The 12,742-nt window shown below is 39.6% G+C and overlaps 1 protein-coding gene across 2 annotated transcripts; it reads right to left on the bottom strand.

Moving 5' to 3' along the window:
- Nucleotides 1-1,161: 1,161 nt before the first annotated feature.
- Nucleotides 1,162-12,092, bottom strand: LOC118430429 (F-actin-capping protein subunit beta). 2 transcript variants are annotated; one of them, XM_035841292.1, is made up of 9 exons: nt 11,923-12,092; nt 9,733-9,828; nt 8,663-8,784; nt 7,008-7,121; nt 6,351-6,492; nt 6,082-6,198; nt 5,598-5,663; nt 4,958-5,034; nt 1,162-2,006 (listed from the first exon to the last, which is right to left on the bottom strand). In XM_035841292.1, the coding sequence occupies exons 1-9, from the start codon at nt 11,923-11,925 to the stop codon at nt 1,913-1,915; spliced, it is 831 nt and encodes a 276-aa protein (XP_035697185.1). In that variant the 5' UTR covers nt 11,926-12,092; the 3' UTR covers nt 1,162-1,912. The 2 variants fall into 2 exon arrangements, with proteins under 2 accessions (XP_035697185.1, XP_035697184.1); XM_035841291.1 differs by lacking the exon at nt 1,162-2,006 and adding an exon at nt 3,401-4,054.
- Between the last annotated feature and the right edge of the window lie 650 nt (nt 12,093-12,742).

Below are 12,742 nucleotides of genomic sequence, written 5' to 3'. Positions count from 1 at the left end.
AAGTGTTACACAGCAATATTTGGGTTTTCCTCCCTACCCCCTGCTTTAAGATGTCTGCTTTCTGTATTTTCATATCCAAATGTCCAGGAAGCAAAGAACTAAATTGGTGTGGCCTAACAATACAAAATACAATTACTCAAAGGGATTTGCTGATACACAAATGCAGAAAGATTATAATACACGTTATGCCCTTAAATGGTATATATGCTTGTTGATATGCACTTGGCTGTACAACTTGTGTTATGTTACTCTGTGAGTTGTAGCGATGCAAACATTTACAAAAGGGTAATTTTTGTAACTGGCAAGAGTTCAAATCTCCAAAAATACATCAGAATTTGGGTTAATAAAGTCACACTTAGAACAGTAGGGCTATGGAAGTCTGTAGATATAAATCTATCATGCTTTTGCCTCATATATCTTCTAACAAATCTCTGTATGACAGCATGTAAATGTGTTTCCGGACAGGCTACAAAATCATTTGGTTTAACACAAAGGTTCACACTGCCAATTTTTTGAAAGCTATTGTCCCTGTCGCACCACAGTATTACTACATAGATTTTTTTTACCTCGCCATTAGACATATTTCTAAAGCAATTATTTCGTAGCAAAGACGGCTAGAAATTTTTCAATCATAGCTAGAGCCAACCTCCTCTGTGCAGTTTCCAAAACCCTGTCTGACGATGTTTTGAAAAATAGGTGGTCCCAAATGTGGCAATCTTTTGTCATATCTACTTGTTACAATACATTATGATGTTACAGATTGCACAATCATGGCACTTAAACCAAACTACAGCAGTGGTTTCAATGTGATATAAAAACCAAGTGCATTGTGCAACCTGTTTTTTTTTTTTAAACTGCAACCAAACAGGACAACCCAAAGTGTGCAACCTAAACTCCCTTGAGGTTAGAGTCATAAATTTTAAAGTTGCTACATATTTTGCCTTCGGTCTAAAACAAGAAGACGTGCAACCTGATTTTTCCTAACTGCAACCAAGTGCCACTTCTGTGTCCAACCTTTGCCAGGTAATGAATGCTTAAACCTTTTCCCTTCCTTGTTCACATTCTACTATTACAGCGCACAACTCGTTTTCTGACATCCCTCACTCCACTGTGATTCAGTACACAGGCGTACAATACAGCGACAATCTTAGTAAACTTTCGTAAGTTTCTAAATTAAGTGTGCAAAAATTTTCATTGCTTCATTACACTTTTTAACAAAGTAATGCAGTATACTTGGAACAGAAAGTGGCTGGTTCAAAATCTACCAGTTGTACAACCTACATTGTATCTGCTCTTAGAAAAATAGCTCACTCATTGAAATTACATTCCATGAGGTCATATAGCTGATACTCGAGTACATGAAGTGAAAATCTGTCTTTTCAGTCAAACTTTAAGCAAATGCTGGAGAAAATGCCAATGGTTGATAGTGCTAATACTGGTAGTGTTAAGATTATCAAAACTTGTAATTAATAAAATCATACCGAGCATCTTCACTGTTTAGTAATACATAGCCAAACTTCAGAATAGGCAGTTTTTTGCCGTTCTGAAGATTTTAATGGGGCCATTCCTAGGACTTCAGAAGAAGAACAGCTCATTTCACTGTCAGGTGCTGATTTTAAGATGAAATTCTGTAACAACTCAACTTGGAAAGTCCAAAGACCTGCAGAAATAGTTGTGGGGACGATCTGGTATATTTTCTTTGCTTTTTTTTTAACTGCACAGCTGAAAAAAAGCTGGTTTCACTGTCTAGTGTTGATTTTTTGACGAAATTCTTCCTATCCTCGAGAAATAACTTTGGGGACGATCTGGTATATTTATTTTTCTTTGCTTTCGTTTTTGGAAACTGCACAGGGAAGTTGCCGTTGGGTCCTACAGACAGGAGCACACACTGAGGTTTTTAGGGGTTAGCTGCCTAAGAGTCGGCGCCCGCTCGTTTCTTTAGCGCCTGGGCCAAGTCTTGCCTGAGTAAGGCTTGCTGCTTCTGGTCTGGCAGCGGCACCACAGACCTACGCACGAGCGAGGGAACGAGAGAGAGAGAAGCAGGAGAGGTTAATGTTAGCAACGTCGTTACGTGAACGTTAAGCTAAACACTGTGAAACGTTGATGAAGATTAGACATCCAGGACTGGTAATAAGATATGCCAAAAAACAGTTACTCGTGCAACTGGATATGATTTTGGAAACGGTCAGACATTTTAGATAATATCCACTATCAGGAATCCAAATTGTCTTCAGCTTGACTTTTATGTTTCTTATTAGACTAAAATTGTCTTTACTCATAGTTAGGATATAAAAGACCAGTTTCTTTAGTGTCACTGACGAAAAATGGTGGATACTATCTGAAACGTCTGACCATTTCCAAAATCATTTCCAGTTGCTTGCGTAACTGCTTTTGGGCTTAACTCTGTGAACATGACAAGCTACACACACCAAAATGATTAGAAAACAATGACGAATGTTAACTTGAAAGTTCATCTGTCTTGGTAGAAGTCATATTTGAACTGTCTTTTTTTGGACTCACCCAAATGTTCGACTGAACACCACCAGCCTCTGTCAAGGAAAGAACAGTCCACTGCTGCCACTAACTTCCTGCAACCTATGATTCACTGCTCACTGAGTCACGTGTTCTATCTACATAACGTGACGTCACGGCAGCAGTGGATTGTTCATTCTTTGACAGAGACTGGTGCTGTGCAGTCGAAAGTTTTGGTGAGTTTTTTGGGTGATTTTACAGTTGAACTTGTTTAAGAAGTTGAATGTTAAGCTTTCAGCAAAGTGTTTATAAGTATTTGTAACTTTTCAGGTAAAGCTATATTACATCACAAAAAGAAAAGGACTAAAAGGCATAAGTTTATACAAAGAACTAGTTTCAAACACATGTAGTTCTAATTGTCCAAAACAACATGTACCAGTTAAAACAAAACATTAACCTAAACAATAAAAGATGAAGGCAAGAGTTATGACTCTATCCTGAAAAAGACACAAGCAATTAAAAGCTCCACAACAAAACTGCTGTTAATGTAATTAACGCCTTTTAAACAAATTAAATGAAAGGAAAACTTCTGTGAGAAAAAAAAATGTCATTGAATTAATTTTGCAACTGGAAGAGAAAGGATTTGTTAGAAGCACAGAGAGAGATCCGTCTGTAATACAAGCTAAGGGAGTTCAGTTTCAATAGTCACTAAAAGTGGTCACTGGTCAACTTGTTGGTGACTAGATCTAGTGTTATAGAAGCTATCTGTTTGTCCTTAACTGTGTATCAGAGGCCATATCCATGGAAAATTTTCAAAGATCATGTTCAAAACATAGGACAATCGGACACAACTTCCAGTTGAATCAGAAGTGCATCAAACAAACAGCTACACTACATCTGTACTTGAAGGAATAAACAATCTACTGAGTAATTCTCTGCAAAAGTCAGTTTTAATTTTGCATGAGTCTTGTGGTACATGTATTTGACTAGATCCTTGGCACACTTACTAGTGCAATACCAACTCAAATTCAAAGTAACAGGGAATGGTTAGAGATCTAGCTCAAAAAAATAACAAATTGATCATCAGATAAACAGCTCAGTATCTTTCTTCATTTGGCATCATTGAGAAATGGCTGGACAGAGACTAGGTTGATCAAACTGTATCTAAAAGAAGTGTCTATGCCTACTTAATATTGAAGACCACTACAACTTACAAGAGAACTGATGTTTCAGATTTTTAACCTGATCTAATAGCGTCTAAAGAAGCTGTTAACGTCTTTTACTTGCGAACACAAGTTAAGTAACATGTCAGATTTGCAATCTGATCCAAGACTTTTACAATTTTTAAGCTATCTCAACTCATAGTGTCACCAGATGCATGACTGAACTGAACCTGAACTTCTTCTTCTGACTTAAAACACAAGTCAGAACATCGGAATGACAACGAAACGCCACATCTTTCTACTCCTACGATTTGCCCTCTTTCTTTTTGCCCTGCTCCATCTTGCGGGTTTCTAAAGCCCCGACTATTTCGTTCTGCAGAACCTTCCACCGTTTTACCTCCGACAGAGGAACCACTGACCTAAAGTTCGGAGGAAAAAGTAAAAGGGTGATTCATTTCTTAGCAAGATTCTTCTGTCCCTGTGATGGTATTTAAGCTTAAAGCCACATCAATTTAATTTGTGGGTTCTTGCTGGACTTTAAAGAAAAATTCTGAAGTTAAAGATTAACATGAAAATAGAGTATGGGGGAAAGGTAGACTCTGTACTTTGGTACACTTTAGTTTCAGAGAGTGAATACAGGTATGATCAGGTTTCCCTCCAAGTCTTCTGTTTTAAATTTATCTCATGTCCTGTTTACCTAAAAAATCATCTCAATGTCAAGAATCACAGAAAAAATTGGTGTGGCTTTATCATGTGAATGAACCATAAGACACAGAATCAAACACTATTTCACATTTTCAGTTTTACTTTGTAAAACTGAATTGCAACTCTAGAGTTTTGTCCAATGTATAAAAAAAAGATACACTACCAAAAATGACTTTTGCTTACCCCATGGACAATTCTTATATGAAGAAAAATATTCTTACAAGAAGAAAATGCAGAATAAAATTCTAAGCAAAACAAGAATCTACCAAAAAATCTTAGTTCTTACGCAAAGAACAATTTTGTTATTCTTCTTTGGTGAAGAAAATTTTTCTCACATCTAAGAATTTTCCAGAACTTTAAGCAGAATCTTCTTGTTTTTTTCTTATGATGCAAGAAAAAATTCTAAAAATGCTTGAATAATTTTCTTCCTGGAAGATAGATTTTCTGTGAGGAAGAAAAACAAGATACACAAAAAAAATCATTTTTGGTAGTGTAATCCTTACCTACCGACCCTAATTTTTTCAGGACCGAAACAGGAAACACGACATTTGTCCCTAGGCTTCAGTTCCTGCCACATACCTGAGTCACTGGACAAGTAAAAAGAGAAGACAACTCACCTTAGGCTATTGACAATATCCTTTGTCTTGCCAAAGTAGATTTCATTCAATGTGTTGCGGATTTTATTCTCCATGTCCTGATGGAACAGATACAAACTTGTCATTGGTGGATCTTCAAACATTGCAAAAGATAACTTGTTGAAGGACACGCCTGTTACACTGTAGGCACTTAGTTCGAACGCGCGTTCTATACGAGCATAGAACACGTCATTGAATGCCCGACCTCTGTAAGTTATCTCGATCCTTTGAAGACTTTATAGAGCTCTTTGGGTGTCCAAATGCAATGCAACAGCTAGACGGAATGTTGTAAAGTATGTCTATAATTTCGTAATTTTTTGCAAGTGTTTTTTTCTGTTTGAAAACCGCCCGGGGAACTAAATTATCGAATTCAAAGCCTTTGAAACAAGCGTGAGGAATATTTGTATTCTAGAAACAACTGGGGTAGGGAATTTCCCAAGCAACCTTCATAACCCCTGCTTTGCCTATTGAGTCAGTGAAGTCAAGCTTCCCTAAGCTTGATGTTTCTGACTTAGGGAGAAGAGATGCTGCTACAGTTATCGCTATGGGCCACTCTTCATCTTCATGATGGTAACATCAGGCCCTACGAACCTGATTAAAAAAAAAACTCTTCTTGACTTACCTCCACCATCTTGCCGATGTTGGCGATGTGGGGACTTGATTCGTTAACATTGGAATCTGATTCCATCTGAAAAAAAGGCAAAACAGTTCATTGTTATTCTGTCCATGTTAAAACCTCAATTCAATTTGTGTTGTCTCTGCTTTTGTCAGAAGAGCTAGCCCTTTGCAATAGCCACCGATAGTTGAGCAGCCAAAGCCAGAAATAAATAAACTTCAACTAGACTCTTAAAGTAACACAAACAACCAAAATGAACGAACTCGAATCATTAAGCAGATCTCACTAAAAATATGTATTTTGTACCATGTTTGTAAAACTGTGTATATGGACTTATAAGACTCATTTAGTACTTTGAACGATATATCTGTATCTGTTATATACTTTGTCTCACCCTTACTTCTTCCCTCATGACCTCAATGAAAAGCCGCCTGCAGGCCGATTTGAGCTTTCATGAAGGTTCAAACAAAATGTGAACTGTATCACCCACCTGTCGAGTCAAGCTGCCGCCAAGGTTCATAGTTCCTGACCCCTGCTTGTTCGTCTGTAACCACAACATGGCCGTGGACGTCAGCTTGTAGTGTGCACTCCTCCCACTACTCTTCTCCTACAGGAAACAACACAACAAACTCATCAGTACATTTATGAAGGTTAAACATCAAGGTAAACAATATTCAAATTCAATTCAATCTCCACAACTGGATAAAAAAGAGAGATTTACTTCCAGACGTTTCGAGTCAATTTTCCACCTGTCCTCACCTGAACTTCTATAACGTGGATGGAATCCCAGCATCCCTTGATCTTCTTGGATCCATCTCCCGCCTTTTTGATCAGAATCACGCCGGCAAATCCGTGATCGAGATCCCACAGGTACACTGACGACACGCCTCCCTCAAAATACCTGCAAATAAAAGTACTACCGGTAAGAAGAGTCACAATACTGGTTTCCTTCCAGATCTAACTCAGGGCTTTACATCTGTTTTCTTGTTAAAGATCCCACTGCACTTTTTTGAAGAATTTAAAGAGCAGGGGTCCTTCCCAGTGTGAGTGGTTCAAACCCTATAGTCCTACAGCCGCACCTGGGGCAATTACTGTCATATTGAGGTCACCAGAGTGACGCCGAATGGCAGCTTGCTCCAGACACTTGCGACAGTCGTATTGAGGTCACCTGAGTGGCGCCGAATGGCAGCTTGCTCCAGACACTCGCGACAGTCGTATTGAGGTCACCTGAGTGGCGCCGAATGGCAGCTTGCTCCAGACACTTGCGACAGTCGTATTGAGGTCACCTGAGTGGTGCCGAATGGCAGCTCGCTCCAGACCCTTGCGATTTAGCCCCGCCTATTGTTAGCTACTCGTAATTCAGCCCCTGGCTGTGAGAGAGTAGTTGGCCCACCCAATAATAAAACTGGTACTCACATGTCCCTGTACTGCTCAAAGGCATTGTTGGCTTCTATCTCCAGTTTCCTCAACCTCTCAGACGGCATGGCTCCGTCGGGGAGGGGAGGGTCGTATACATTACTCCAGGGGGACCTGACAGCAAAAACAGTACAGCTTTTACTTGAAAGTTCATCTGTGTTGGTAGAAGTCACTCTTGAAATAGTTGAACTGTAATTTCCAACACCAAAATTTTCGACTGCACAGCATCAGTCTTTGTCAAGGAATGAACAATCCACTACTGTTGTGACATCATGTTATGCAGATAGAACGTGTGACTCAGTAAGCAGTGGATTATAGGTTGCAGGAAGTCTTTGGGTAAGTCCAATTTTGGTGTTGGAAATTACAGTTCAACTATTTCAAGAGTACAGCTTTAAGTTTTAATGCAACAGGTACGGCATTGCAGCTGATAAGCTGAATTGTGCCAACATTTACATAGTTCAACCAGCTGTATTAAAATCTGGTCACACTATTAAAAACTAAACAACATAAACATCTGCAAGCAATTCATTACTACAATATTGTAGTGTATTCGTCTTTCTAAAAGAATTATAATAAGTATAAAATATCAAGTTGTCATACGAAAGTTGTATCATTGCAGAGTGATAATATCAGGTGTTTAGACAGATGTTCGTTCAGTCATTGGCAAAACACATCAGATGCTGTCTAAAACATCTGTTTCCAAATTTTAGCCAGTTGCTTGAGTAACTCGTACTTTGCAAAAGCATGAATGGCACAAGGGGCCATGAAAAGTCATGATAAGAGGTGAACCTCCTTCAATGATAGAAAACATAATTTAAACAAGTGCTTTTAAAAAAGCTGGCATTTTGCCAATGTTTGCGTGTGTGAACGTTTTTTTCTAGTTATTAGAATGTCATATAAATAGAACAGAGTAACTAAACCTGATATTGGCCCATGGAGAGATTCACATATGTGCCTGAACTGCAGCAGATCTAGACGCCACCTGTTAAAATTTGCGTGAACTGCAGCAAATTTCACTACACATTGCCTGTTTTTGAGTGAGCTCTGTTGCGGGGCATTTTTAAGTTTTTTTTTTTATTTTTATTTCTATTCGGCAAAAAAACGAAGCGGCGAATCCGTTAACCAAAGAAATAAATTGGTGTGGCCAAATGGATGTAAAAATTAGTATTTTAATGGATGTAAAAAAGAAAAAAAAGGTTGAAAAAAATCTACCTCCCCGGATTCGAACCGGGTGCATTGGTTTAGAATGCGTAAACTTTACCACTGCACTAGTGCGAACATGTTGAAGAAATGCCTGTTTTAACAGGTATACAAATGTTTGGCATGGATTGAACAGGTCCGTTCATCTCAACATCACAACGGCGACTACACTGGCCAGAACGCATTTTGCGACTGCAAGACGCAAAATGCAAAAATTAATATCTTAACCTCACCCTTCCCTGATGTTGCTAGGCCATGGGCCAGTGACTTCCAAAACTGCAGCTACTTGTACTTATCTATTCTTTTATGGACCTTAAGGGTAGTGTTAACTAAATAATCAACTATTTTTGTTTTCCTTTTTTTTATTAATCTTTCAGGGTAGTCCCAACAGTTTACAAAACTGATTTCCAGGGGAGCCCAAAAGTATGTATGAAAGTTGATCCTGTCGTTCTGACCTGTAGGAGTCTCCATCCCTGTTGTAGTCACACAGAAGGTAGTCCTTCCCAACCTGTTTGTCACGGGCGATCTTCAGCGGCTGGTCAACCGACGACAGTAAGTCTTCACACAGTGTAGGCACCTGGGACAACAACAGTCAAATCACATGTAAGTACATACAGATACTTGTCATAGGATCGCCACAGTGTAGGCACCTGGGACAACAACATTCAAATTAGAATTTAATGTAAGTACATACAGGTACTTGTTTCAGGATCACCACATGGTGTAGACAACTGGGACAGCAACAGAGCAGTTAATAAACGCTGATGATGGCTAGACATCTAGCTACTGTAACTGCGGGGATTTAATTTCGCGGGAGCGGGAAAAGGGACTTTGCGCGGTGGTTTTAAGTTTGCGGTAACACCATGCACTGTAGTCTCTTACTGCCATAGAAAAATGTTCACCGTGGTTTTAAATTCACGGTGAAGGGCCACTGCGAAAACCGCGAACATAAAACCACCGCGAACATTTCTGCATTTACAGTAATAAGATACACCAAAAAGCAGTTACTCAAGCAACTGGAATGGGATATGATTTTGGAAACGGTCAGACGTTTCAGGTAGAAACCACTACCTTTTGGCAGCGGCAATAACTAATGCTGATGGGTGCTATCTGAAACTTCTGACCGTTTCCAAAATCATATCTATTTGCTTACGTAACTGCTTTTTTTTTTGCACATCAATTAAATTACAACTGCTTAGCATAAATAAAGTTACTCATGATCATCTCAGAGTCAATATCTGCACCTACTTGTTTTCCCAGGCTTAAAACTCATACCAATGTCTGAGCCCACATGTGTGCATGATAAAGACCTGTGGGGTCTGCTGTTGTACATAAGGACATACTAAGCAGGATGTGCTCAGATACCAACCCTTGAAGGACATTCAATCTCTTTCCTAGGCGACCCCGGACTGAGCACATGGCAGCACTGTATCCTACTAACACTTTACTGAATAGATTGTCTAGTAGTACATACAGTCTCTGCCTGAATCTGCCTGCAAGAACCACCAACGGGTGAAACACATACCAAGTCGATGAGGTCGCTGAGGTTCTTCTCAATCTGCTGGGGCGGGAGTCTGCGCATCAGGTCCAGCGCACAGTCCAGCTGCTGGTCTAGAGTCGCCTGCAAAACAAAACAACAAGGCTTTAACAATCCCATTTCTTGGTTGTCTCCCTTGACATCTACATGCAAACCTGTCGAGCATCTGGTTTAGAGTCGCCTGCAAAACAAAACAATAAGGCCACCACAATTTAATTTCCTGGTTCTCTCATTCGACATCTCGGTGCATATCAGCTTTGCTGCCCATGTCCACATTGTATTGTACCTGTTACAATTCGAATAAAGTCAAAAGTTAAACTCAAATCTAGATGCAGGCCTGTCTAACCTCCATGAGACGCCGAACAACAGACAATAAACTGGAAAAAGTGTGTGAGGTTCGTCACTTCATTCTTTTTCGGTTTGAAAAAGAAAAATGATAACGCACTGGCTATGAATGCAAATGCACTCATTCCAACAGTTCAAAAGTCTGTCTTCTTTTTCTATTCATCAATGTGTTGCAAATTTACGGAGACTTTTTTGCTGTTGAAATCCACAATTTTCTTGTGACTTAACCCTCAATCATTAAAAAGTAAAACAACAACCATAAAATACAAGCACTGCCAAAGTCATTGCAGTTGTCTTTTTTTCACATAATTTGGCAAATGAGCAGTAAATGAAATAACAGCATGAGGATGTATTATATCAAAACTTGTCCTGTTGATATTCAACTGTAACTTAGTATGGAACACAGATATGATAATATTTTCCCCTGTGCCACAGTGACTGTAGAATTAGTCAAATGGGAGACAGGCTGTTACCAAATATAACAATGCAACATTGGTCTAACTATGTTACAACAAAACAAACAGACATTACAGTCAGGGAGGCACTGTATGTGTCCACTCCACTCTAATTTAAAGTGAGTCAACTTTCTGGCATTGTGTGAAACAAAGATTAGAATATTTGACCGAGAATCACGAGGCTCTTGACTCAAACGTCTGACATGATGTGCCCTGGGGAAAGATATCAAGTTCCCAGGTGAAAATGTGTACCTAGCCAAGGTTAGGGACGTTCTTTCATTTTTCAGATGAGACGTCGTAAAGCTGGAAGTCCAAAGTTTGAGGAGAGCCGCATCTCGAGCACATTACACGCACCCTAGAAATAGTAGAATTACCGGGCATCTTACTTCAACTGAGTCAACCTACAGATGTGCCCTGTGTGGCAGAAACTGTCATTCTCGTATAGGACTGTTTAGCCACAGTCGACGCTGTAGGTCTAATATAAATTAGAATTTTACTCTGGTAAATATTGACTGAAGGAGGCCATATTATATACTTTTGTTTGAACCTTTATTTATCTATGAGAAGCTCATATCGGCCAGCAGGCCGCTTTTCATTGAGGTCATGAGGGAGGTAAGGGTCAGATAAAATTTAATAGATACTTCATAGAATATTAGAGATACTTCAACTTTAAGAAGTCCATAGTTTTTATCACACTGTGCAGTTTCTGCTTAACATTTGAGACATGATTTGATTGCATGGCCAAGATCCAACCATTCCCTGTCAACTGTTATGTCTAACCCTAAGGTAAACAGTGACACTGATTGCCTCCAGAATGTTTGTTCACATGAGGTATCAAAAACACATGATCGTGATGTCACGGGCAGTAAAAACTTCAACTGCATGTTCTGCTGTGAGAATACGTGATATATTTTGTACGTTTGGGGTGTTATCAGGAAGACTTCTATATTTAGCGGTGCTGAGAACGCTAGCCAGGCTCGGACGTGTTGTTAGTTCTACACAGGAGAACAGCTGAGCGATTGGAAAGGCAACACTCATTTTTTTATCAGCTTATCAGTAACAAGAATAAGAAAGAAAACAGGCTCAAATTATATTTCAGAAAGACAACTCAATGTGATAGATTTAGGATAAGCAAGGGCGCCCCTTTTATATTCTACAAATTATGGATTTAGCTGGTTGAACATAAATGATACTTTGAACAGAAACATCCCGATTTCTAAAACAAGCCCCCCTCCCACTTTATCAGTCCAAATGACCCACCCTCCCCCTCTGTCGGAATTATTTCCGCCTGCTTAGCATTCCATTCCTTCTAAGACACGACACAAGACGCTACGCCGTCGTGATCTTCTTATCGCTACTTAAGGAGCGTCTTCCCTACCATTCTGGAGTCTTGGTAGTCTTCAGATCTTGAGAAATGTTGAAAAGTCGAAGAGGAAGGTATCCGCAGCTATTTCCACCAAGTCCAAGATGGCGGCTCATCCGGGCACCTTGTGATCTTCTGACCAATCAGCGGCCAGAGTTCGACTCTTTGCCAAATATGGAAGTCGGGAGGTATTCGCCAAGCCAGCAGGTCGGGTGCTGCAGTTTTACACAAACCTGCAAGGAGGCAGCGTTTTTCCTAAGCGGATGTATTTAAAGGATCGGTGGTTGTTTTCGACACTTGTTTGTGAACCAATAAAAGTTTTGCACCTTTTTAATGATTCGTCAACGAGGCTTTGTATTTTTCTTAGTTACCATTAGCTGGTATTTTAGATTTCTATAATTAGCGTTAGCATTAGTTAGTACTTTACGTAGTTAGCATTTTCGCTTAGCCACGATCAAGCTAATGAATATACATGTATACGACATTTGTTTTGAGAACAGGGTGTCTATTATAAAGCATAGGTCGCTGATATGCTTATCTCGGAGCAAGTTCAATAGTAGGGGCATCTTCTCTGGATAGTTTTAAAGAACGCTTGCAGATAGATGTGCAAAAGTTACGTGTGACGGATCGTTCAGTGTAATATATTAAACCAGCTGCTGCCGCGCCGCGTGCCTGCGAAGCTGGTGTGTTACGCCGAATGGCGATTATACCGGCTATGTAGATACAGATACAGATACAGATACAGATACAGATACAGATACAGAAGTTACATTGTTGTATTTCTCTCAACACAAAAGAAAAAAAGAAATTGTAGTTCCCAATCTTCCTGGATGGA

The sequence above is a fragment of the Branchiostoma floridae genome, chromosome 14 (genome assembly GCF_000003815.2).
Source record: "Branchiostoma floridae strain S238N-H82 chromosome 14, Bfl_VNyyK, whole genome shotgun sequence".
Classification (NCBI taxonomy): domain Eukaryota; kingdom Metazoa; phylum Chordata; class Leptocardii; order Amphioxiformes; family Branchiostomatidae; genus Branchiostoma; species Branchiostoma floridae.
Note: the sequence above shows the minus strand (reverse complement) of the source record. Positions and strands in the feature narration are given on the sequence as shown.

Excerpts from the sequence above, each read along its gene's own strand:
- LOC118430429 (XM_035841291.1), bottom strand. Across the intron at positions 8,785-9,732 it reads TCAGCGACCTCATCGACTTG|GTGCCTACACTGTGTGAAGA; the intron begins GTATGTGTTTCA and ends TTGTTGTCCCAG. Across the intron at positions 6,199-6,350 it reads TCCACGTTATAGAAGTTCAG|GAGAAGAGTAGTGGGAGGAG; the intron begins GTGAGGACAGGT and ends TGTTTCCTGTAG.